The 27546-nt window shown below is 35.2% G+C and overlaps 3 protein-coding genes and 1 long non-coding RNA gene across 12 annotated transcripts in view; 2 read left to right on the top strand and 2 right to left on the bottom strand.

Moving 5' to 3' along the window:
• The window catches only part of LOC140976949 (glutathione S-transferase L3-like), an 80981-nt gene extending 69680 nt beyond the window's left edge, over positions 1-11301 (top strand). Inside the window, exon 10 of the transcript XR_012175346.1 lies at positions 11285-11301. The gene's annotated coding sequence lies outside the window, so the exon portion shown is untranslated. The remainder of the gene's footprint in view (positions 1-11284) is intronic.
• On the top strand, positions 1272-7496 carry LOC140977831 (uncharacterized). 3 transcript variants are annotated; one of them, XR_012175445.1, is made up of 5 exons: positions 1272-1360; positions 5993-6105; positions 6486-6555; positions 6783-7251; positions 7325-7462. It is a non-coding gene; the product is annotated as an uncharacterized lncRNA (long non-coding RNA). The 3 variants fall into 3 exon arrangements; XR_012175446.1 differs by having other exon boundaries at positions 5993-6555; positions 6783-6933; positions 7325-7496; XR_012175444.1 differs by having other exon boundaries at positions 5993-6555.
• LOC140976947 (3-oxoacyl-[acyl-carrier-protein] synthase, mitochondrial-like) lies at positions 8318-20232 on the bottom strand. Of its 3 annotated transcripts, XM_073441396.1 has the most exons (15): positions 20148-20232; positions 19656-19791; positions 18916-19145; positions 18222-18329; positions 18067-18138; positions 17057-17143; positions 16438-16589; positions 11688-11768; positions 11556-11589; positions 11127-11193; positions 10965-11041; positions 9767-9827; positions 9574-9656; positions 9134-9205; positions 8318-8772 (listed from the first exon to the last, which is right to left on the bottom strand). In XM_073441396.1, exons 2-15 carry the CDS (start codon positions 19777-19779, stop codon positions 8608-8610), a joined length of 1413 nt encoding a protein of 470 aa, XP_073297497.1. In that variant the 5' UTR covers positions 19780-19791; positions 20148-20232; the 3' UTR covers positions 8318-8607. The 3 variants fall into 3 exon arrangements, with proteins under 3 accessions (XP_073297497.1, XP_073297496.1, XP_073297498.1); XM_073441395.1 differs by lacking the exon at positions 20148-20232 and having other exon boundaries at positions 19656-19951; XM_073441397.1 differs by lacking the exon at positions 20148-20232 and having other exon boundaries at positions 18916-19158; positions 19656-19793.
• A 955-nt stretch (positions 20233-21187) lies between these two features.
• LOC140976951 (3-oxoacyl-[acyl-carrier-protein] synthase, mitochondrial-like) overlaps positions 21188-27546 on the bottom strand; it is an 11820-nt gene continuing 5461 nt past the window's right edge. The window contains exons 1-7 of one of the 5 annotated variants that reach the window (XM_073441402.1): positions 25560-26326; positions 25068-25203; positions 24328-24557; positions 23634-23741; positions 23479-23550; positions 22469-22555; positions 21188-22001 (exon numbers count right to left, since the gene is read on the bottom strand). In XM_073441402.1, the coding sequence (XP_073297503.1) occupies positions 21846-22001; positions 22469-22555; positions 23479-23550; positions 23634-23741; positions 24328-24557; positions 25068-25191 (777 nt within the window). In that variant the 5' untranslated portion in view covers positions 25192-25203; positions 25560-26326 and the 3' untranslated portion in view covers positions 21188-21845. Of the gene's footprint in view, positions 22020-22468; positions 22556-23478; positions 23551-23633; positions 23742-24327; positions 24571-25067; positions 25206-25559; positions 26327-27546 lie in introns of those variants that run through there. The other 4 variants (XM_073441401.1, XM_073441406.1, XM_073441403.1 and 1 more) reach the window with 4 other exon arrangements.

The following is a 27546-nucleotide window of genomic DNA, read 5'->3' on the forward strand; positions in this document are numbered from 1 at the left end:
AACGGCAAGCGTTTGGTCATACATTTGGTTTATTCGGAAGTTCGATTTAAAATTTTTAAAATATAGGTTAGTTCGGTTTGATTTCAGTTTTTAATATAAAAATTCGGTTAATCTAACAAACTAAACTTTTATAAATAAAATTAATATTATTAATTTTTTTAATAAAGTTTATAAGGATATAAATAATACAATTTCTAATAAAATTTATTAAACAATAGTACTACACTTAAAAATATTTTAAAATAACTAAAATTTAAATTTATTTTATCCAATTTTTATATTGCATTTTTTTTTATTTAAAACGTGATTATTTTAAAAAAATTCTAAAATTTCGGTTAATTGTGTAACTGACCGAAATAATCGATTTTTTCGATTTGATTTGTTAGGTTTTCGTAGTGAAGTTCAGTTTATCGAAAAAAAAATTCAGTTCAATTTTAACTGAACCTATTAGAATAGGTACTTATGAATCATGTCTTCGCCCCTGGTCTCACAAATCTTTATTCGTGAGACATGTCAATCATGTCTATATTTACAATAAAAAAAATAATATTTTTGATATAAAAAACAATAATTTTTCATGAGTGTCCCAAACATATGATATATGTCTCATAAAATTGATTAGTGAGACAGTCTCACATGAGCTTTTGTGCATATTTATATTTTGTATAAAATTATATCACATCTTATTAATTTATGATAAAATTTATGTGTGTGTGTGTGCGCGTGCGCGCGCATCGCGTACATGCACGGAAACTAAAAAAATTGTATATAGAGAAATGACAAATTAACCAAGACCAACTGGCTACTAATTTCCATTGCTATATATCCAAATCCACCTTTCCAAAACTTATCCCACTCTGAAACCAACATCTAAATCGGGAACTCGATTAATAACGAGTAAGGGGATCGAATTAGTCATGTTTTTTTAATATATAAAAAGGCCAACATAAAAAGTTAAAATGTCCAGGGAAATATATGAATGGCCAACGGGACATTATTTGAAAAAATAAAAATAAACAAACAAAGACATCCTTTTGAAAATTAAAAATTTAAAATTTACCATTTTCTCATTGGCAATTCTATCATTATTTAATATGCCATTTAAAAATTGAAAAAATTACATTTTTGGTCATGTAACTTATATATTTTTCATTTCTGGACATGTTATCGATCAATTCACGATTTTAGTCTAGTAACTTAGTATTTTTTTTTTCAATTTTCGTCATTTCCATAACACGAGTGTTAATGTGGTGTCAGGCACGTCTAACAATGTTGTGGGAAAAATATGGTCTATAGCATTGAAGTATCATTGCCGCTTGATACTTCATACTTGTCCTGCGGTCTCTTGCTTCTCTGGAAGGTAAGATCTCTAAAGAGCTTGTGCAAAAATTCAGTAACTGTGTAGACGTCATGCACATACACCAGCTCAAACATGTTCCTTTAGTTAAAGCGTAGAATTTAGGAGAACCATAGTGCTAAATAATATATTAGCTCCAACAAATGGATATTTTCTTTCTTTGAAGAGTTCCGTGGGTATGATTTATTACATTCCTAGCTTTAAGAATCAGTATGTTTTATTTGCATAGTTTCTGGTTGACAAAATGGTCAATATGGTGTTTGTGGGAAATGCCAGCCTCACTATTTAAATGAACCATTTAAAATTAATCAAGATTCAAGCTTACGTCCTTCAAACTCCCTCAAGAATTAAATGCTTAAATGTTGCTATTGTACTTTCTCTGCACCTAAGCAGTAGACCTATTGTTAAAGTAGAGTAGGTGTTTTGAAAACTATGATTTAGTCCAGTTCTAGTTCCAAAAGGCTCGTCTTTAATGACATATTGCAACAATGTATGACCATTACCAATTCATTTTTGAACAAGCAGTAGCTGTTTCAGTCATTTACGATTAGTATTGTTGGGGAATTACATCCCCGAAGCGATGTCGATCACGATGATAATATAGTATCCAAATATTGCGGAATAAAACAACCAACAAGAACACAAAGATTTACGTGGTTCACCCAATATAGGCTACGTCCACGGAGCACTGCAACTTTTATAACATGAGAAATATTACAACAAGTGTATACACCAATACACTCAATATTTCTCACACTCCCAACCCGAGTATACCGAGAAAATAATTTCTCTAACTCACACAAGAGAATTCCCGCACTCAAGAAAAAAATACACTCTTTTTTTCTATGCACTCTCTTTTTATCAAAGCTAAAAAGCTTTTGATTTTGGGATACAATAACTGAAGGAATTGAGCTCTATTTATAACTAATTCCCTCAGCAACTTTATCAACAATTCGATGTGGGAAAAGATTTTATTATTATTTTATCTAATGTGGGTCCCACTCCATTAAATAAAATCTTACCTAACAGTTCTCCCACTTGAAGACTTGATTTCAATCATGTCTTCACACCATCAGTGCAGCAGCTCATACCTCCTTTGTTAGTCCAGGAGACCAACTGAAGTCAAACACAACTTCAGTTTTTCAATGATAACAGCCTTCGTGAGCATATCAGCTGGATTCTTGTTTTCGAGAATCTTATCAAGCTTCAAGACTCCATTCACTCGATCTCTAAGGATCCTCATTCCAAGGATTTGTTTTGCAGCACCCAAATCCTTCAAAGCAAATTCCTTTGATAACTCTTTCTCGAGTTTATCAATCTCCTCCAAACAAGCTCCTCAGAAAACCATCATTATTCATTACACCATCAAACTTCTTGTACCACTGTCTTGGAGCTTGTTTGAGACCATACAAGCTCTTCTGAAGTTTGCACACCATTTTCTCTTTCCTTCGTACTTCAAATCCATGTGATTGATTCATTTCTTCATCTAGTTTTCCATGAAGAACCCTCGTCTTTACATCTAACTGTTCCAGATGTAAATCTTCTTTTACCATCAATCCAAGTACAGTCCTGATAATAGTTAACTTTACCACCAAAGAGAAAATATCAGTGTAACCAATGACTTCGTTTTCACATTTTACAACAAGTATTTCTTTGTACCGCTTGCTACCGTCGTTTTCTAACCGGTACTCCCACTTGCTATGTAAAACCTTTTTACCTTCATAAAGTTCTGACGACTCCCACATGTGATTGGATGACAGTGAATCCATCACAGCTTCCATGGCTAACTCCCACTGTTTAAAGGTCTCACAAACATCCGATTGAGTTTTCACAAAATAAACCCAAAATTTCCTGCTCGAATCGTCAACAGTAGTGCCATAATCTCTTGAGTGATCTCCAAGGGATGTCCAAGAGATGGTCCACATACATCAGTATGTACCAGCTCCAAATCCGCTGATTTCGGTTTTCTAACCTCTTTTGAAAAGCTCACTTTTTTCTGCTTTCCAAAAAATACAGCTTCACACAGCTTGTGTTCAACGATCTTTAATTCCGGTAGCTTTTCGTTTGAAACAAGTATCTTCATTCCCTTCTCACTCGTATCCCCAAGCCTACTATGCCATAGACTTGAATTAGCTCCAGCATCCACAGCCGCTAATTTATTTCTCTAACTGGAAGTCATATAAAGTGTTCCAGTTTTCTTTCCTCGAGCAACAATCATGGCTCCCTTTTTCACTTTCCAGGAACCATCACCAAAGGTCACCTTATGACCTTCGTCGTCAAGCTGTCTCACTGAAATCAGATTGTGTGTCAACTTTGGTACATACCTTACTTTGTTGATTTTCCAGACAGATCCATTTGTCATCTTCATTCGGATATCACCCATACCAATTATTTCCAAAGGTTTTCCATCAGCCAGTAAAACTTTTCCGAAATCTCCCGCAATGTAATTATACCAGTGGTATGAAACGAAGCTCCCGAGTCCATAACCCAAGAATCAACCGGGCTTTCCATAGATAGTAATAGAGCATCATGTACCTCATCAGTAACAACATTAGCGTCGTTCTTTGTTGATCTGCAATTCTTTTTCAAGTGACCAGTCTCACTACAGCTCCAGCACTTCACATTCTTTTCAAAGTTGCTTTTGTCTTTTTCATTTTTTGACTTGGATCTACCATGTCATTGGTTAAAACTCTTTTCGCCACTCCTGTCTCTTCCTATATTCTCGAGATTTAGAGCAGATCTCAATGATGTTCCTTCACCCGAATCCATCATGCGAACTTCTTCAGCAAGAATTTGATCTCTGACATCATTGAATTGTAGCTTTCTTTTTCCAACAGAGTTACTAACCGTTGCCCGCATTGGTTCCCAATTGTCTGGTAAAGACGCCAAAAGAATAAGTGCCCGAATCTCATCATCAAATTTTATTTCAACCGATGTCAGCTGTGAAACAATCGTGTTGAATTCATTGATGTGTTTAGCCATCGATGCATCTTATCTCATCTTCAAGTTAAATAACTTCTTCATGAGATATACTTTAATATTTGCCGATGGCTTTTCGTACATGTGTGACAAAATAGACATCATCTCCTCCGTTGTTTTTGCCTCCGCCACGTTAGGTGTCACGTTCTTCGTTAGGGTCAATCGTATTACACCTAACACTTGTCGATCAAGAAGCTTCCAGTTATCATCCTCCATCTTTTCCGGCTTCTTTCCAGATAGAGGTTGATGCAACTTCTTGCTATACAAATAATCTATTATTTGTAACCGCCAAAACGTAAAATCTATATTGTCGAACTTGTTGATACCAGGTCTCGATCCATCATCTCCAGCCATCGCTTCTCTAGCCTTAGCAAAAAATCTAAAAAATCTTTTCTGATTGTGGAAGATCAGACAAAGCTGCAACCACAGAGCATACTCAGAATTCTTAAGAATTTTCACAACAAAGCTCTGATACCAGTTGTTGGGGAATTACACCCCCGAAGCGATGCCGATCACGATGATAATATAGTACCCAAATATTGCGGAATAAAACAACCAACAAGAACACAAAGATTTACGTGGTTCACCCAATATAGGCTACGTCCACGGAGCACTGCAACTTTTATAACGGGAGAAATATTACAACAAGTGTATACACACCAATACACTCAATATTTCTCACACTCCCAACCCGAGTATACCGAGAAAATAATTTCTCTAACTCACACAAGAGAATTCCCGCACTCAAGAAAAAAATACACTCTTTTTCTTCTATGCACTTTCTTTTTATCAAAGCTAAAAAGCTTTTAATTTTGGGATACAATAACTGAAGGAATTGAGCTCTATTTATAACTAATTCTCTCCAGCAACTTTATCAACAATTCGATGCGAGAAAAGATTTTATTATTATTTTATTTAATATGGATCCCACTCCATTAAATAAAATCTTACCTAACAAGTATAACCCCAGCTGATCTGATAAATAGGTAGTTGCAATTATCTACGTTTCTGCGGGAGAATGAATTTGAAGAAATAACTTCCATTTGTTAAAACATTAATTTGCAGTGGGTTGTATTATGTGTTTTTTTAATTATTGAAAGTCATTTTCTTAAATACATTAGAGGGAAGGGCATAAATTTAAGTGACTTTTTTTTTTTTGCCATGTTCATGAACAAGTTCATCTATAATCAGACTCCAGTTTTAACAAACTATCATTATGTCTTAAACTGATTCAGATAACAAATCACTACCATTATGTCTTAAACTTATTTGGATAACAAATATTAGAACCATGTCATGACTACCTATCAGATAATCTATATTGACGTACAGAAGAGAAAGCAAGATGTGGTGGCTTAATTCTTGTCTTTAAAGCAGGGCATTATAAAGCCGTGTAATGTGTTGGAGGAGTTTGTGTCGCTTTATTTATCGATCAGATTTCTTGATGGTTTATGCCTATTGCTTCTTCTCTAGTTGCAGTTAAAATGGACAAAGAAGTTTGCTCTTTGCTGTCAACATTAACTATGTGTATTTTTTGGTTGTGATTTGTTTAGAATATTTATATATTAATTTTGCCTTGTTATGCCTTTTCTACGTGAACCAATGCAATTAAATATCATGTGACAATTTTATCTGGTTTGTTCATCTGTCCTGCAGGATTGGCAGTTGCTGCAGATCCAACATTCAAGACATTTGAAGCCACATGCCCTTATGTTGTCCAAAAACTTCTTATTGATGATTCTCCTGCTGCAAGGAGAATTTTACATTCGGTACTTTGTTGAATTCGTCACTGCATTATCCTTACTTATCTGGCGATTGACTTTGATGTTGATTTCTGTAACTGTTGCAATGTGATTCTGGTTCTTTACTTTGTAGCTTGTGAGGTTGAGCATATTAATGAAGATGATTTAAGAAATTGAGTTATGATATGACTTTGTTTTGTGGCTAATACATCTTTCCTTCTGATTCATTTTTTGTCTTTTTTAGGGCGAGGCCATAGTTCTGGTGTATACTTTGGAAAATACATTAAGTTTATTACCATCGCATCAAATGCAAATAATGTTGTGAATAACAACGGGATGTTTAGGAAAATGCTGTTATAGTTCATGGCAGCTTTTTGTTGGTTAGTTTACTTAAGCTTTCATTTCAGGTGGTATTTAACAGAAGAGAGAATTTCAATGGAATAGGCTTGCCCTTTTCTTTAGAGTTGGAGCAACCAGGTATATTTTACTAATGGCTTTTCTTTTCAAATTTGAGTTGGAAGAAGATTTTTTCACACTGAAACTGTAGTTTGGCAATTTATATACCCAATGAGAATACAGTGTCGGTTCTCAAATGGGATTGTCTTTTGATTATTTTTGTAAATGTAACTTCTGTTCCGATTGATTAGTTATCAGTTTTAATCTAGTGCTTTCATCTAGAATGTATTCTTCCATTTGATGTCCAGGAACCGGTTGCTCTCGTTGCTGCCGTCAACTACTAGAGCTTCTCTTGATCATTCAGTGCAAGTTGCCCCTGAAGTTGATATGGCAAATCTGGTTTTCAGACTTCTGACATCTAAAAACGGTTTTGTCCTAAGAAGACTTTTAATGAGTGCAGTGAGCCCCTATTCACAGCTTAAGCCGGTTTTTCCTAATGGATTCTTGGTGGGGACAAGGGTGGGAATGCCATTAGTATTCATTCTGGTTGGCTAAAAGATTATACGAGTATGAGTGGGGGATATTTGGTTTCTTCTTCACTGCAATTTTGCTGGTTCCATTTCATCTCTGTATGTTTGCCAGAGCTGGTGTTTCGATATCCGATAGTCGTTTTGTGGGATGGTTGAGCCTGATAAGCCGAAACTTTTGACCCTAATTAATGTCCATCTGAAAGTGATTATGTTGCACTTCCATATTGAATTTGTGATATAATAGCTGGTTAGTGTAAAGAGTAGATTGATGTTATTACCATGATATTTTGATCTTAATGAAGTAACGTATTTATCAACAGGATGGAACTTCATTGATACAAGCAGCAGTTTCGAAGGAGGCAAGTCCTTTCCATCAACAATTTTGCTGGCCCTTGCTGATACAATGTACAAGTGGATGTGTCGAGCTTTAGCAAAGTGGTTCAATCTTTCCAGATTAAGCTCCATAGTGATGGTAGCAGGTGAAGCCAAGTACAGAAGAATAGGTTCTTCTACTAGAATAACTTCTCCAAGTAGTGAGTATGAATCCATCCTTCGAGATAGAAGGCTGAGAGTTATTTTCTCAAAGGCGGTATATTCCGCTCGAAAAGACCAGATGTTAATGCTGAAATTCTGTTGGTCTTCATTTGTAATGTTCTTTGTGGCATCAGCCTTGGCTTGCCATCGCTTATTTGTCTCTCTCGGTGAAGCTCATGTGGGTCCTTCATCCTATCCTTCCAAGCAAATCGCTATGGCTGTATAGCTGCAACCAGAGCTCATCGCTTTGCGTCGAACATGTCATTATGATCATCTGGTCGGTGCAAATCTGTTGGAGATCTGCAACGTGTATATGCGTGATTTTCAATATTATATGTCAGCTTGAGATATATAGGTACAAGTTTAACATTGGAATTAGCATCCACAGATTGGCTAAAGAACATCGTCACTTTTGTAGATGTGATGTAGTCATAACATTGCAATTTTTTTTACATATAGTTTATTTGCTTGCCCCTTTTGTTATTGTCATTAATTTACAATCTTGTCGCAGTTGATTTCTGTGTTTTGCATATTTGTCTTAGCGCAAACCAGTGTTGCTGGCTAACACTTGTCCTTGAAAGCAGCACACCAACGAGTAAGCAAGATAATAATTTTTAAAATCGGTAACTAATTCCTCTTTCAAATGAAAATTGCAAGTTATATTTCCAATTATCTCAAATATCAGTGTTTCTAAATTTATTTTTTGATGTCATTGAAAAATGAAAATCACAAAATTTGGGCAATACACTTCATATAATGTTCATAAAATCAACCGAAAATTGAAACGCCAAATCCAATAAGTATTAATGTCAAACTAAGATATAGAGGTCTAACAAAATCGTCGTCAAGAAACTATTAGTTTTATCCATTTAATAGCTGCCATGTCCATGCATAGATCATCCCCGTAGCTACAAAACTCTAGCATGACAAGATTTGCTGCCTAAATCTTCTTACAATGATAAGTTTTATCTGCTAAATTATTGCCACATCCCAAGAATTTAAAAGCTTAGTTGGAATGCGTAAGTGTCGCACATGAAACAAAGCAATTACAAATCATCCGTGTAGCAAGCTATTCTAGTGAAGCAAATAAAAGGGAGGAATTTGTTCCACCAAAGCCAAAGGAGTTTGACAGAGCCGCTTTTATGTTCATCTTCTTCGAAGTAGTCAAAGGCGTAAAATCACCAATAAACATGGGATCAGGTTTGGTGAGATTAAGTGTCAAGGGAGCGATACCCTGCAATAAAATGTGCACAGAAGCTGGGTGAAACGAGATAATTCCATAAATTACAATATAGTATAAGTTTCATAACAGAAACGTGAATGTTTACTTCGGTTTGTGGTATGAAGTGCATGTAAGCATATAAAATATCATAAAAATTATCATATAATACATGTAAATAATAATTAAAAAAAGTTACTTTCTGGGAGCGTATTAGAAAGGTTCAAGTACGAGCACTGGTATGATAAGTTTCTTTTGATAAATTGGTAGAAAGCACATGAGCCGGAGACACCAAATTTACAACATTAGCTCCAACGTTTTTGAGAGCCATGGAATATTTATAACTAGAAAAAACAAGAAAAATGGCATGCCTTACATGGTGTATGGATAATATTGAGAATAATGCTTCAACAGCTCCAGCTGCTCCTAGGAGATGTCCAGTAGCACCCTAATGTTTTATGTCATTAATAGCAAATATATTAGTAGTATTCAAGAAACACATCAATTTGGAACCTTGAAATGATATGGACATCAGGGACAATGAACTTGATTTTTTCTTTTGTTTTGGAAATATGTGAAGAACTTGATTTGGAAGCATTCCATTCGTTCAAATAAATTCAGAAATTAGCAAGCAATTTATGACATTCAGTCCTAAGAATGTGTAAATATGTTCATATTCAAATTTTTATGGGAAATGTTCTTGCTATAAACACTAAGATTACCCTCCTGTGTTAAATAGTTATGTACCTCATGTGATTAATCATGAATCAAACCAAAAATAAAGATCAAGAAATTTAGGATAAATGCTGAGATTACCTTGGTGGAGGACAAAGCCAAGGCACCTGATGCCGCATGATTGCAAAACAAGGAGAGGATGGCTTTGGCTTCCACTGCGTCACCTGAATGAGAAGCTTCAGAATGTTGGCCCAATTTCCATCAGATAAAAATATACAAGTATTTGAAACTTCTGAAGGTTTACAATGTCGCCCTTATAAATGCATAAAATTACCCAGAGGAGTGGATGTAGCATGTGCATTGATGTAGTCCACTTGGTTAGGGGTCAAGCCAGACTGTCAGTCATATAAAGCAGACATCTTAGAAAAATAATAGTGCTTCTGTGATTCTGATGTAAAATATCTTCTTTTTCCTAAAAACATTCTCTTGTGTGTGTGTGCGCCTTTCTTCCAGGGGAAGGAATAGCACTGTAAGGGCACTTGATGGAGCTTTTGTAACTTCTACTTAGCTTGTACAGACTGCAATCATAAATTGTCTCAATTTTATTGAATATGAAAGCATAATTTCCAGGTCTCTCCTTAGAACGGCATAAGTCCACAAGAGTTCAATTGACTTGTGAAGTGAAAGATCGAGGGTGGAGCACAATGCATAGGCATATTGATCGATATTAGCCAAGAATTCATAAGATTGATACTGGCACAGGAAACATGAAGATTTTAAAATTGTGATTTGATATCTGTCAATAAATCAAATACGGAAGTAAGTCAAGTTTTCAGGAACAATCACGAACCCAAACCTAATCTTGTAGATAGAATGCATTCACAGGAGGTAGGACAAGGACGAGAGCAGAAAACATAACCACAGATGTTAACCTTTTGATTGAATTCATATGTTAGAACCAAGATATGTTCATAAATCATGGTAATGGCAGGTACTATTATTGTTGTACAAGGCAGAAGGATCACCAATACCATGATATACAGTACAAAACACTAGTTTACACCTTAGCAGTCTCAAGGGCTTCGCTGGATCAATGAATGGACCTTTTCAGCTTTTTTTTTTAATATTTGCATTTTTCCGAAAAATTAATATTCGTTCTCTTCAAGTAATCTTGGGACGTGCATCTAACATCATAGACATGCCTTCCTTAATACTTTCGAAGACTCTGAATTGCGGGGAGATGAAATGCCACATGATGAAGTTATAAACCACACTTCCTGATGATACCCTAAATATGCTGGTTCCAGAAATGAATGTTCCAACTAAAAGTAAACCCCTTGATGATGAGAAACAATCAAAGTATTTATTTCAACATTTGGTCCAATTGGCCTCCCACTAAGTTGAGGCTGTAGGCCAACTGCCACTTGAGAAACTACAGTAGATATGATTTACATGCAAGAACTACCCACAATGTTAAAAAAATGCCAGTTAGCTCAAGGGTAATTACAACATGAAAACAGATATCAGTTTACCTGCTTCAAAGCACGGGACATGGCTAAAAAAGCACCTCTGCCTTCCCCATGAGGTTGTGTAATGTGATATGCATCACCTGAATTAATAATGATATTGTTTTCGAACAAAAGATTGGAACGTATCAAAGACACAAAAAAATGTTATAACTGGATGTGTATAACCTGACATCCCATAACCACGTACTTCAGCGTATACTTTAGCACCTCGCTTCTTCGCATGCTCCAGGTCCTTTTTATTAAACAAGTTTATATAACAGGAACACATTAATTTATTTGAACCAGAAGAGTAAACGACACGAAGAGTATCACATATATTCTAGGCTTTTAATAACCCAATGAACATAACTATCCTAATGTTTCCTTGCACTGTTTTGACATTTGGTCAATCAGTTTATAAACGCTAATGACACAATAAAATGAAACAGGAGATTATAATTTAAAGTAACTCTGCTCCTAAACCTCCTCAGTTGACAACTTTGGAAGAAAATGGAGAGGGATCGTAGAGACATTCTTTTTACATCGAGTGCACAATAGCTTCCCTCAAATTTTAAGGAGAATAGACTTTACTGACATAATTGTAACAGCACTCACCTCCAAAACCAGGATGCCAGAACCTTCTCCTATACTGTATTTCAGCAGTTCATCCGAGTGATGCATGGAAGTTTAAGCAAATTAGATTTGAATGCCATTCAACTCCAAGATACTAACAACACTATCACTTACACAAATCCATCACGAGCACAATCAAAAGGCCTCGAGGCTTCTTCAGGAGAAGTATTGTACTTGGTCGATAATGCCCTTGACCTGTGTATAGTATCATTTCAGACAAAATAATCACTCTTTGTGTTTAATTGCACCATGGAATATTTATTTCTTATATTGCATTGTGTTAGATACTATAAATTTTAGTAGAGACATCCTCCATTTTATCTCGAAAAAATTAGCTTTGAATCAATTACTGATCTCATAAGACAAATTAAAGTCACTATTACTCTGCATCTTGAACTCCATATCTTTGTGAATCGATGTATAGAGATGATCGTGCTCAAATAGCCAAGAGAGTAAATGTAATGACCTTGAAATTTCTTTCCGGGAAATTTTGATCTCTTGGCTTTTTGTTGTGAATTTTGAAAACTTCGTATTTGGAGATTTGACATAAAACATAGTTGTCAAAGGCGAGCGCCTCTCGCCCCAACAGGCGCCGGCGTTGCGGTTGGGGAAATCCCAGGAGCAACGATTTACAAAGGCGAGCCTAAGCGCGCGCCTGGGCTTTATTTAAAAAAATTCAGTAACAGAGAAATTGCATTTTGAAAATGCAACTTCTCTGTTTTTTTTAATATTAACTTAAAATGTAAAAGGCCCAACCCAACCTTAAACCCTAGCAGCCCAATTTTTTTTTTTGATAAGAAACTTACTTATATTAATATGAAATAGTTTTTCAGTTACAAGAAGTGGACTAGTGGTCCACTAAGACCAAATATGAAACACTAAATTAGCAATACACATAAGTCCAGTCCCTTAAAAGATCTAGTGTTGATAAACTCTGAAAATCTTTATTAATTCCAATCCATTTGACTATCATGAATTTGATTTTTTCCCAACACTCTACTGCACTGTCTTCCAAGTCTTGAAAGATTCTTCTATTTCTCTGTAGCCAGATGCCCCAGCATATGCCATGGATCACCACCTTCCAAAAAACTCGTCCTCTTTTTCCAACCAATTGGCCCAAGTCCGTATTGAACAAATCAGTTGTTGTCTTCGGTATAACCCAAGCAAATTTCAATTCATTCAAAGCCCTTGACCACAATTCATTAGCAAGCTTACAGTGAATTAGCAAATGATCTTGCGTTTCTAGCTCATTACGACACAACACACACCAACTGGGAGAAAGAGCACAGTTAGGCCATCTCTTTTGCATCAACTCTGATGTTGGTAACTTACCAAGAATTGCCGTCCAAGAGAAAATTTGAATCTTTGAAGGAATAGGAGTCTTCCAAATGATGTTGTAAAATTCGAAGTTTTGGACACCATTGTTAGCGGAGAAGAGTGAATGGAAAAACGACCGTGAACTTACCAGACGGATCCCCCTCCCACACTCTAAAATCATCAACCCCTTCTACCAACCTAAGCCTTTCTAAAATACCTAACAACGAAGACAAGTGAACAACCTTCTTCTCTCGAAGAGACCGACGAAAATGCAAATCCCAGGAATAATCATTTGAAACATTGTCGAAGGTGAAAAAATATGATATTTGCAAGTTACGAGCCGAGGTTATACAAAATAAAGAAGGGATCAAATCCCGGAAAGCTACATCCCCCCACCAAATATCCTCCCAAAAGCTGATTTTAGTCCCCCCCTCTGACCACTAATCTCAATAGTTGTTGATAAGTCGGGTAAGTGCTTGAGATAAATTTCCACGGACATTTAAACGTCACATTTATTGCCAAACCTGCATCCCAACCATTTTCTTGTAGCCCATATTTGCTCCTTATTATTCTTTTCCACAACGGTTCGTGTTCAACGCTAAACCTCCACCACCATTTTCCCAAAAGCGCTTTGTTTCTCAAGCAAATATTTCCGATACCCAATCTTCCTTTCTCTTTCGGTCCACAAACTTGTTCCCACCTTACCATATGACAATGTGATTCACCCTCGTTTCCATCCCACAGAAAATCTATCATTATCTTTTCCATCTTCCCCGCCACTCCTTTCGGTACCCTGAAAAGTGACAGAAAGTATATAGGCAAAGCATTCAACACCGCTGCAATCAATATCACTCTTCCTCATTTGGACAAAAAAGCTTTTTTCCACGTTGCCAATTTTCTGGTAATCCTGACCAAGATTGGTTCCCAAAAAGACACTTTCAATGGATTGCCCCCTAAAGGAACTCCCAAGTATGTGATCAGCCATTTATCCCTTCGACAACCAAACCTCTGGGCTAGATCCTCTTCTTCAACTTCATCCTGACATAAGCCCAATAATGCACTCTTATCCCAATTGATCCTAAGTCCTGACATCTCACAAAACAATTTCAAGATTCGCACCAAAAATTGTAAGTGTACCTCTTTTTTAACGAAAAACAATGTGTCGTCCGCAAACTGTATATGCGATACTTCCACCTTATCTCGGCCCACCTCGAACCCTTTTATTAATTTGGCATCTCTTGCTTTATCAATCAAACTCCCCAAAACATCAACTACCATGTTGAACAAAAAATGTGACAATGGATCTCCCTGTCTAAGCCCTTTACTTGCTTTAAATTTCCCCCTCGGTCTCCCATTGATCATGATGGAAAACGAAACATTAGATACGCACCCTCTTATCCATCTCTCTCCAAATCCCTTTTTGCCTAGCACGAAGTCCAAGAAATCCCACTCCACATTGTCATATGCTTTTTCAAAGTCAATTTACAAAACCCAACCTTTCTTTTTCTTCTTCCTCCCTTCTTCCACCAACTCATTAGCAATCAAACAACAATCCAAAATTTGTTTTCCTTCCGTAAATGCATTTTGAGATTCGGACAAAGTATGTTACAAGACTCTTTTCATCCTTGTAGCCAACACTTTAGCGATTATCTTGTATAAGCTCGTTGTGAGGCTAATGGGTCTGAAATCTTTAACCCTTAGTGAGTCGTGTTTCTTTGGTATCAAACATATATACGATTCATTGGTAATTCCATTGATGATCCCCCCTTCGTAAACTTCCTCGAAAACCTTCATTAGCTCCCCCTTGACCACTTCCCAACAATCCTGATATAGTGCAAATGTATAACCATCAGGCCCCGGTGCCTTGCATCTGTCACAGTCGAAAACAGTCTTCTTAACCTCTTCCTCGAGAAATGGTTGTTCAATTTCAGCGCTCATATCGACATCGATAGGTCTCCATTCTACACCTTCAATCCCAAATCTTCTTACATCTCTTTTGTTGTACAACTGCTGGAAGTAATCTAGAATGGATTTGATTATTTGACCTTCATCCTCTACAACCACCCCGTCCTCATTTTCCAATCTACTGATAATTCCTTTGCTTCTTCGGTGATTAAGTAGAGAATGGAAGAACTTTGTGTTGTGATCTCCATCTTTTAACCAATTTACCTTTGCTTTTTGATATAACATTTGATTTCGACGACACATCAATTCTTCCAACTCACATTTAATATATTTTTTTTCATTCACCCCTTCTGCATTCTCCCTCCCTTCACCCTCTATCTCATCCAAAGCAATAATTCTATTTTTCAATTCGGCCTCCCTCATCTCAGTCTTCCCGAACACCTCGCCATTCCATAACTTGATATTTTCGTTAACAGAGTTTAATTTTCTCATAAATTTGTATCCCTCCCAGCCTTGAAATTGTTTGCTATTCCACCATGTCGAAAAATTAACCCTAGCAGCCCAATTAACAAATTAAATATCAGAAGGCGACAAGAGCAGAAGTGTGCAGACTGCAACAGAATTACAGAAGCCAACAACGTGACATCGTGAATAAGAGAAAGGCCAAGAACCATGTATTGAATAAAGCTCAGGTATCGGTTCTAGGGACTCTGATGATTCGATGGAAGAAGATGAACTTGATTTGGATGATTGAATAATTTTAATCGTGTTACTTATTATTATGAACTTATTAATTATTTGTTGTTTTGTGTGACATTGTTACTTAATTGTTTCATATTTTAATATATTATTCTAAGATAAATATATTTTTTTAAAAAATAAAAAATGTGCGCCTTGCTACGGTAAGGCGCGCACCTTGCGCCCCCTCAGGCTCCAGAGCCTTGTGCGCCTCGATGCGCCTTACGCCCTTGACAAGCTTCAGAAATATTTCGTTGTGGAGTATAACAACACTTGAATATTAGTCATGAATGGACATAATACAGAATCCCATGCCATTAGCTTGTAGTGAACATGATGTTTGTTTGTCAAGAGGACTAGACTAAAGTAATTGCTTTGTTCTGAATTGTTATTTAGAAAGCTGATACATGGAGTAATTTGATATACATTAACTTTAATTTTTTTCACTTGATGTGCTTGATCTAATAGAAAAAGTATCAGGTATTGATTATTTACTTCTAAAACTTTCGTATATCTTTTTTTAGATGTTCAGTCAATTTTTGTAGACAAATAGGTCTATCATTCGCTTTGTACATGCTTTTCAAGGTTCTAACCAAAGACACCATTTGCATCAAAATTAACTTATCAGCTAACATTATTGTCTTTATTAAATTTTTGAGTTCCATTGGTTGGTCACGGCCAATGGGTCATACAGATCGTGTTTTTTGTTTTGGGATTTTAGATGCTGTGTTTTGAGCTTTCCACTCATCTGAGCATCAAATGACCATCACTTCGTTAACAACCTAAGGTAATTTCAAGCAAAATTATATTTCTGTTCGGGGAGGGACGCCTGAGGCATTTTCAAGCAGTCAAAGGATTCAAGGTACTTGACAATAGATGGCTCAATCAGTCGACTGATAATTACCTGCAGAATCCTGCTATCGACAAAGCATCGATGCTAGATTCTGTTCCCCCAGCAACCATGACATCAACATCTCCAAATTGAATCATCCTTGCAGCATCTCCAATAGAATGTGCCCCAGTAGCACAAGCTGTCACTGCAGCATGATTTGGTCCCTAGATTCAAAATCAAGACTAAAACATGCAATTGTGTCTTATATTTCACAGGAAGTTTTTCTTCAAATCATTAAATAATTATAAATGGATGTCAAAGACCAAATAATATATATAGACACTTTTTTCCCTCTTATACTCTGTCATTTGTCAACCTTTTATAAAAAGTGTGGACATACTACTATTATATGTTTATTCGCTATTATCTGCAAGTTTTGCCATCAATTTAATAACCGGCTTCAACATGTTTCTTGATTAAAAAAAAATTAAAGCAATTCAAACATCAATGTTAAGGGATTACAATTCAATCTCGACCATTTAACTATAAATAAGTAGCAAGATAAATCCAGAACCATAAATGTTATCATCATCATCTTTATTTCCCATGATTCTCCACACATCCAACAAAGAAATGTCCTCTTATGCCCTCCCTATGGTTTCAAGATAATAGAATTATGTTAACTGAATACCTGGAATCCATATTTTATGCTCACATGACCAGCAGCCATATTGATTAGTATCCTCGGGATAAAAAATGGACTGAGTCGCCGTAGGCGCTGCAAGCGAAAGAAAAAGTAAGGACGTGTGCTAGTGAGCCAGCACTTTTTGGTGTATGTCAAAACAAGTTCGCAAGAATGAGATTCAGACTAGAGAAAAGTATGTTGATTGGGTTAAGATCGCAAAGTTTCTACAAATTTTTAAGGACTAATTTCAAATCATCAGGTCACGTGATTTGTGGAGATTCATTCTTGTAGCAAATATTACGGCAAATATAGACGCTCTCTTTCTTAACCAAAATTTAACCGGTGGCACGTTCAAGCTATATATAAAAACTTCTAGATTACAAAACAGTGAGATATTAGACATCACAAGCTCACAAGTTGGCACATTCAAGCCATATACAGAAGCTTCTAGAAGACAAAACAATTCTATACCCAGCATTACAAGTTCACAAGTTGGTCAAAGGCATCCAATTATAAGACCAAGATGCTATGCTGGTTCCAATGAGTGAAAGATAAGATCAGAATATAAAAGCAATATTGAATATAATTCAGAACAAAAGAAGATGCAATATGAAGGAATGCTATTTTTATATATTCCTTTACACTTGATCATATTCAGTCTTTACCAGAGTCATCCGCACTTGCTCAATGCTTAAACAATTATTTTTAATCAAGATTGTTGAGTCATTATCGGCTTTAACAGTTAAAGTACAGTTTATTTATCAAGGAATAATCTTGCAAATTGCTTAATTAAAATTCTAAATGGTCTGCCCCCCCCCACCCCCTATAGACCATTATATCTGAATATTGGGACAGCAAAAAAATGTTTTCTAACCCAAACCTATCTTGATAGAAAATAGAGCGAAATTGGTGGAGCAAGTTCTCGCTAGGGTTCAGTGAATTGCAAATTCTAGAGCTTCAGAAACAATTATAAGTTACTGAGAATAATGGTTACGTCAAACAGAAAGTCGATCCACCTTATCACAGATCATTCTTGAAGCATCCAAAATATCACTGACGCTGCCAGTTCCAGCACCTATGGAAACACCCTGATGGTCTTGAAGTCAGAAACGAGTAAGCACCACAAAATCCAAAATTATTCCAATCTTCATCATTATAGATAACAAATTACCGTTCTTTCTTTCTCATCCTGCTCACTCGGCATCCAATTTGCATCTCTAAGAGCCTCATCAGCTGCACATAATGCATATCCTATAAACCTTGCAATCGATCTATGGTCCTGTGAGTGAGTAAATATAGAATCTAAAAATTCAACATTGTTATGGCTCATGAGAACAGTCAAATATTCAAAACAAAATGACAAAGGAACTATCTGATTTCCGGGCACACTTCATTATTATTTAGATAGATGAGGCTAAAAGGTATTCAAGCATAATGAGTTACCTTGTTTCGAACATTTATGTTCTTATGGTCCTGCCGAACTACAAAATTTATTTGAATGATGTAATGACCTGATGGCTTGTTGGGTGACACTTACTCTATTATTCCATGGCTCCGGACGTCCTTTGCCTATTTACAAATTTTCATTGTTTCTCTAGTATAACAAATGGTTCATCATAAAGTAGATTGCTAGCACATGAAATCAACCTCTTCACTGCCAATTACATTAAGAAGAAAACTTCTAGCAATATATTTCATTAAGGACGTTTTCTTATGAGAAAATCAATATTTGCATCAAAGAAAATAATTCTTGCCCAAATGAAGATTTATTTTTTTCCCAACCAGCTGATTTGTGATTTAAATATTCTGATTCAAGAGATCAACTAGTATCAGAGCTAAACCAAAAAATAATTTGGAAGTACTACCTTAGAGTTAAGCCACAGCTCTTCGTTGAATTCATCTGAGTTGGTTCCACATGGTACAATCGCAGCAATTTTGGAAGCCAATTGATCAAAGGTATGCAATTGTGTCTCTCTGTCAAAGCCATTCATCTTTAGATCTTCAATTGTTATTGCCTTAATTCCACAATCCCCTTTTATTAATCGCTTCCAAGTAGTTTCCACACCACAACCCAAAGGTGTAACCATTCCTAAACCTAAAATCATTCACTATCTTTACTTTATTACGAAATCAGCAAGTAGAAAAATAAATTAATGGTTAATTTTATAATAGAAATATGAAAAGGAATACTTGGATACCTGTTTAAATGCAATGACTAAATATAAGAATCGGCCCATTAAATGATTTTTATGGTGTGCAATAGGATGTTATATGAATCTATTAATAAGAATTATCAACCTCATAGCACTATTTTCCAACTACGCGCATGCATTGCAAAGTTAACCACAATTTCCAAGTGTGCCAATTTTTGCGTAGACAATGGTAAACATAACCACCACATACCTGGAAGAAAGTACCATAAAAGATTTTTGCAAAAACCAAGCTCTCCCAAAACGTAGAGAGGGGAGAAGAAAATGAATGCGAATTGTGCTTGCAGCAAAGATCATGGCAGGATGGTTCATTTATATCACACTTAAACCTTGAAAACTATAGGTATAAATAAAGAGTTGCATCTGTACCAGGATAACTAATAAACAGAAAGTACCTGTAACAACAACTCTACGTAGTGGTAAAAGAGGAGGTGGGTCAAAGGGACTGGGAGAGAAAAGGCGACGGAACTGCGTGACTGAACCCACCAGTTTATTACATTTCTGTCGGGACAACGCCATTACTTTAAAGACCTACAGTGTAACAACAGAAACTGTGACAGTATATAACGAAGCAAAAAGGATCATACTTGCAAATGAATAGAGTTATTGAAACCCAAAACAAGATAATTGTGTTTCGGCAAGTTTATGCTTTCTGAAACTCCAGATTTACAACAAATAAAGTTTATGCTTTCTGAAGCTCGAAATTCACCACACAGATTAAATTAACGAAAAGCTACATTGGCCATGAATGCGGGTGATTATTTGTCTGAAAACAACAAAGAATCGTTGAGGTATTTTCTCTAATTGATTCTGCGTATCAAAAGCAAGTACGTTTACATTATACAACAACTGAAATAGAATTCAAAGACCGTTGTATGAAACATTACCTCAATCGCAGAACAAATTGAACTCTGTTCTAACCTTTGGTTGTCGTGAGGTTTCCACTGACAAAATACTTATTTATAATAAAAATATAAATATTTATAATTATTGTATGTCATTGTATAATTATAATTTTAATAACATGTGAATTTTCAACGTTTGAAAAATGATTATATTAGATATATTTATATTTTATGTGGGCAATACATAATTTGCATATAAATAATTTGTCGATAATGGGTAAGATAATAATTTGAATTGTTAATTTGTTTTGTGGATAATAATAATAAAATCATTCGAAAAATAGCCGCAAATCCGTTGATATTATAACATATTAGGTGTTTGTTCTGAAATTTATGGGCGTGCCTGTCATATAAGAGAAGCACGGAATTTGAATGTGAAAAACGATAATCTAATTTCTAATTATCAAACGATGTGAATACTCGATTTAGGAGTTGATTATAAACTCCTCGATTCGATGCGACAGTCACGAATAAACAGATGGAAAAGTGAAAAAAAAAAATATATCTAACATAAACACATAACTAAGCCATTGAGAATTGAAACAAACATATTTTGATAATGGAAACTAATAAGGGCACAAAAGCAGATGCTTTTTAGTACTTTCAACATTTTATCCAAATCATTTCAGGAAAACCTCAAACTAAAAAAATGTCTAGAGTTTGGCACAATGATACACCAAAGGGAGTGAATTCAGTAGTAATTGACAACCATAATCAAGGAAAAACAGAGGTGGTGAGGTGATAATAACAGCACAACTTTTATCTCAATAGAAACTAGTGCATCGACGCACGCACTTGTACAATATTTTTTTTTATAATTCATATAGTTTAAATTTAAATGAGGATCAAAATATAATTATAAGAAATAGTNGTTTCATATTTTAATATATTATTCTAAGATAAATATATTTTTTTAAAAAATAAAAAATGTGCGCCTTGCTACGGTAAGGCGCGCACCTTGCGCCCCCTCAGGCTCCAGAGCCTTGTGCGCCTCGATGCGCCTTACGCCCTTGACAAGCTTCAGAAATATTTCGTTGTGGAGTATAACAACACTTGAATATTAGTCATGAATGGACATAATACAGAATCCCATGCCATTAGCTTGTAGTGAACATGATGTTTGTTTGTCAAGAGGACTAGACTAAAGTAATTGCTTTGTTCTGAATTGTTATTTAGAAAGCTGATACATGGAGTAATTTGATATACATTAACTTTAATTTTTTTCACTTGATGTGCTTGATCTAATAGAAAAAGTATCAGGTATTGATTATTTACTTCTAAAACTTTCGTATATCTTTTTTTAGATGTTCAGTCAATTTTTGTAGACAAATAGGTCTATCATTCGCTTTGTACATGCTTTTCAAGGTTCTAACCAAAGACACCATTTGCATCAAAATTAACTTATCAGCTAACATTATTGTCTTTATTAAATTTTTGAGTTCCATTGGTTGGTCACGGCCAATGGGTCATACAGATCGTGTTTTTTGTTTTGGGATTTTAGATGCTGTGTTTTGAGCTTTCCACTCATCTGAGCATCAAATGACCATCACTTCGTTAACAACCTAAGGTAATTTCAAGCAAAATTATATTTCTGTTCGGGGAGGGACGCCTGAGGCATTTTCAAGCAGTCAAAGGATTCAAGGTACTTGACAATAGATGGCTCAATCAGTCGACTGATAATTACCTGCAGAATCCTGCTATCGACAAAGCATCGATGCTAGATTCTGTTCCCCCAGCAACCATGACATCAACATCTCCAAATTGAATCATCCTTGCAGCATCTCCAATAGAATGTGCCCCAGTAGCACAAGCTGTCACTGCAGCATGATTTGGTCCCTAGATTCAAAATCAAGACTAAAACATGCAATTGTGTCTTATATTTCACAGGAAGTTTTTCTTCAAATCATTAAATAATTATAAATGGATGTCAAAGACCAAATAATATATATAGACACTTTTTTCCCTCTTATACTCTGTCATTTGTCAACCTTTTATAAAAAGTGTGGACATACTACTATTATATGTTTATTCGCTATTATCTGCAAGTTTTGCCATCAATTTAATAACCGGCTTCAACATGTTTCTTGATTAAAAAAAAATTAAAGCAATTCAAACATCAATGTTAAGGGATTACAATTCAATCTCGACCATTTAACTATAAATAAGTAGCAAGATAAATCCAGAACCATAAATGTTATCATCATCATCTTTATTTCCCATGATTCTCCACACATCCAACAAAGAAATGTCCTCTTATGCCCTCCCTATGGTTTCAAGATAATAGAATTATGTTAACTGAATACCTGGAATCCATATTTTATGCTCACATGACCAGCAGCCATATTGATTAGTATCCTCGGGATAAAAAATGGACTGAGTCGCCGTAGGCGCTGCAAGCGAAAGAAAAAGTAAGGACGTGTGCTAGTGAGCCAGCACTTTTTGGTGTATGTCAAAACAAGTTCGCAAGAATGAGATTCAGACTAGAGAAAAGTATGTTGATTGGGTTAAGATCGCAAAGTTTCTACAAATTTTTAAGGACTAATTTCAAATCATCAGGTCACGTGATTTGTGGAGATTCATTCTTGTAGCAAATATTACGGCAAATATAGACGCTCTCTTTCTTAACCAAAATTTAACCGGTGGCACGTTCAAGCTATATATAAAAACTTCTAGATTACAAAACAGTGAGATATTAGACATCACAAGCTCACAAGTTGGCACATTCAAGCCATATACAGAAGCTTCTAGAAGACAAAACAATTCTATACCCAGCATTACAAGTTCACAAGTTGGTCAAAGGCATCCAATTATAAGACCAAGATGCTATGCTGGTTCCAATGAGTGAAAGATAAGATCAGAATATAAAAGCAATATTGAATATAATTCAGAACAAAAGAAGATGCAATATGAAGGAATGCTATTTTTATATATTCCTTTACACTTGATCATATTCAGTCTTTACCAGAGTCATCCGCACTTGCTCAATGCTTAAACAATTATTTTTAATCAAGATTGTTGAGTCATTATCGGCTTTAACAGTTAAAGTACAGTTTATTTATCAAGGAATAATCTTGCAAATTGCTTAATTAAAATTCTAAATGGTCTGCCCCCCCCCACCCCCTATAGACCATTATATCTGAATATTGGGACAGCAAAAAAATGTTTTCTAACCCAAACCTATCTTGATAGAAAATAGAGCGAAATTGGTGGAGCAAGTTCTCGCTAGGGTTCAGTGAATTGCAAATTCTAGAGCTTCAGAAACAATTATAAGTTACTGAGAATAATGGTTACGTCAAACAGAAAGTCGATCCACCTTATCACAGATCATTCTTGAAGCATCCAAAATATCACTGACGCTGCCAGTTCCAGCACCTATGGAAACACCCTGATGGTCTTGAAGTCAGAAACGAGTAAGCACCACAAAATCCAAAATTATTCCAATCTTCATCATTATAGATAACAAATTACCGTTCTTTCTTTCTCATCCTGCTCACTCGGCATCCAATTTGCATCTCTAAGAGCCTCATCAGCTGCACATAATGCATATCCTATAAACCTTGCAATCGATCTATGGTCCTGTGAGTGAGTAAATATAGAATCTAAAAATTCAACATTGTTATGGCTCATGAGAACAGTCAAATATTCAAAACAAAATGACAAAGGAACTATCTGATTTCCGGGCACACTTCATTATTATTTAGATAGATGAGGCTAAAAGGTATTCAAGCATAATGAGTTACCTTGTTTCGAACATTTATGTTCTTATGGTCCTGCCGAACTACAAAATTTATTTGAATGATGTAATGACCTGATGGCTTGTTGGGTGACACTTACTCTATTATTCCATGGCTCCGGACGTCCTTTGCCTATTTACAAATTTTCATTGTTTCTCTAGTATAACAAATGGTTCATCATAAAGTAGATTGCTAGCACATGAAATCAACCTCTTCACTGCCAATTACATTAAGAAGAAAACTTCTAGCAATATATTTCATTAAGGACGTTTTCTTATGAGAAAATCAATATTTGCATCAAAGAAAATAATTCTTGCCCAAATGAAGATTTATTTTTTTCCCAACCAGCTGATTTGTGATTTAAATATTCTGATTCAAGAGATCAACTAGTATCAGAGCTAAACCAAAAAATAATTTGGAAGTACTACCTTAGAGTTAAGCCACAGCTCTTCGTTGAATTCATCTGAGTTGGTTCCACATGGTACAATCGCAGCAATTTTGGAAGCCAATTGATCAAAGGTATGCAATTGTGTCTCTCTGTCAAAGCCATTCATCTTTAGATCTTCAATTGTTATTGCCTTAATTCCACAATCCCCTTTTATTAATCGCTTCCAAGTAGTTTCCACACCACAACCCAAAGGTGTAACCATTCCTAAACCTAAAATCATTCACTATCTTTACTTTATTACGAAATCAGCAAGTAGAAAAATAAATTAATGGTTAATTTTATAATAGAAATATGAAAAGGAATACTTGGATACCTGTTTAAATGCAATGACTAAATATAAGAATCGGCCCATTAAATGATTTTTATGGTGTGCAATAGGATGTTATATGAATCTATTAATAAGAATTATCAACCTCATAGCACTATTTTCCAACTACGCGCATGCATTGCAAAGTTAACCACAATTTCCAAGTGTGCCAATTTTTGCGTAGACAATGGTAAACATAACCACCACATACCTGGAAGAAAGTACCATAAAAGATTTTTGCAAAAACCAAGCTCTCCCAAAACGTAGAGAGGGGAGAAGAAAATGAATGCGAATTGTGCTTGCAGCAAAGATCATGGCAGGATGGTTCATTTATATCACACTTAAACCTTGAAAACTATAGGTATAAATAAAGAGTTGCATCTGTACCAGGATAACTAATAAACAGAAAGTACCTGTAACAACAACTCTACGTAGTGGTAAAAGAGGAGGTGGGTCAAAGGGACTGGGAGAGAAAAGGCGACGGAACTGCGTGACTGAACCCACCAGTTTATTACATTTCTGTCGGGACAACGCCATTACTTTAAAGACCTACAGTGTAACAACAGAAACTGTGACAGTATATAACGAAGCAAAAAGGATCATACTTGCAAATGAATAGAGTTATTGAAACCCAAAACAAGATAATTGTGTTTCGGCAAGTTTATGCTTTCTGAAACTCCAGATTTACAACAAATAAAGTTTATGCTTTCTGAAGCTCGAAATTCACCACACAGATTAAATTAACGAAAAGCTACATTGGCCATGAATGCGGGTGATTATTTGTCTGAAAACAACAAAGAATCGTTGAGGTATTTTCTCTAATTGATTCTGCGTATCAAAAGCAAGTACGTTTACATTATACAACAACTGAAATAGAATTCAAAGACCGTTGTATGAAACATTACCTCAATCGCAGAACAAATTGAACTCTGTTCTAACCTTTGGTTGTCGTGAGGTTTCCACTGACAAAATACTTATTTATAATAAAAATATAAATATTTATAATTATTGTATGTCATTGTATAATTATAATTTTAATAACATGTGAATTTTCAACGTTTGAAAAATGATTATATTAGATATATTTATATTTTATGTGGGCAATACATAATTTGCATATAAATAATTTGTCGATAATGGGTAAGATAATAATTTGAATTGTTAATTTGTTTTGTGGATAATAATAATAAAATCATTCGAAAAATAGCCGCAAATCCGTTGATATTATAACATATTAGGTGTTTGTTCTGAAATTTATGGGCGTGCCTGTCATATAAGAGAAGCACGGAATTTGAATGTGAAAAACGATAATCTAATTTCTAATTATCAAACGATGTGAATACTCGATTTAGGAGTTGATTATAAACTCCTCGATTCGATGCGACAGTCACGAATAAACAGATGGAAAAGTGAAAAAAAAAAATATATCTAACATAAACACATAACTAAGCCATTGAGAATTGAAACAAACATATTTTGATAATGGAAACTAATAAGGGCACAAAAGCAGATGCTTTTTAGTACTTTCAACATTTTATCCAAATCATTTCAGGAAAACCTCAAACTAAAAAAATGTCTAGAGTTTGGCACAATGATACACCAAAGGGAGTGAATTCAGTAGTAATTGACAACCATAATCAAGGAAAAACAGAGGTGGTGAGGTGATAATAACAGCACAACTTTTATCTCAATAGAAACTAGTGCATCGACGCACGCACTTGTACAATATTTTTTTTTATAATTCATATAGTTTAAATTTAAATGAGGATCAAAATATAATTATAAGAAATAGTGAGAGACTATAATGTAATTTTGATATATGAATTAAAAAATAAATAGAAAAAAGACACAAATAGAAATTAAACCTAAAACTTAATGTATAAAAAACAAAAATTTTATCCGCTAAAATACATGTGGCTTACATTAAAATCTTAATACTTTATAAATATATATATAATTATTAAAAAGATAATAACACCAAAAGTTAATTACTCTAAATGTCTCAAACTTAATAATATAGTATAGATAGTATTATTTGATTTATTAATTTCCTTTTTTTCCCTAAAATACTATTCAGGTCCATACTTTCATTTCTTTGCAGCTTTCTATGCAAATGTACTCAACGCCATTTTGTGAATCCCACCTTCTCTTCAATATCAGCATTAAAACCATGCACATGAATGCTATAAAATGCTCTAAACAATATAATGAACTCGACTCCCTCGTCCTCCCGTACAGAAAACCTTACTGCCCTCACAGTGAAGATTCCAAACTAACAAAAAAAAAATGATACAAAATAGGTTATTCTGTAAGGTAGATGATTCATAGACTATAAGAATCTCTCGTTAAAAGCCACAGCGCATCTTCTAAGAACCTTCATATACACCCGTCTCCGACTTTCCACCTAATGTCATCCTTGAATGAGTCTGCAATGTCCTTAGTTGATTTACAAGGACACATGGGAGTTAACACTCGGAAATGCCCAGCACCATGTTAGGTGAGGTGGGGCCCGTTGAATAAAAAATTAAGAAAATTTGTATCCCACATCGGAAAGTTTGCAGAAATAGCTGGAAGGAATTAGTTATAAATAGAGCTCAATTCCTTCAGTTATTGTATCCCAAAATCAAAAGCTTTTTAGCTTTGATAAATAGAGAGTGCATAGAAAAAAAGAGTGTATTTTTTTCTTGAGTGCGGGAATTTTCTTGTGTGAGTTAGAGAAATTATTTTCTCGGTATACTCGGGTTGGGAGTGTGAGAAATATTGAGTGTATTGGTGTATACACTTGTTGTAATATTTCTCCTGGTTATAAAAGTTGCAGTGCTCCGTGGACGTAGCCTATATTGGGTGAACCACGTAAATCTTTGTGTTCTTGTTGGTTATTTTATTCCGCAA

This window comes from Primulina huaijiensis, chromosome 5 (assembly GCF_012295235.1).
Source record: "Primulina huaijiensis isolate GDHJ02 chromosome 5, ASM1229523v2, whole genome shotgun sequence".
NCBI lineage: Eukaryota > Viridiplantae > Streptophyta > Magnoliopsida > Lamiales > Gesneriaceae > Primulina > Primulina huaijiensis.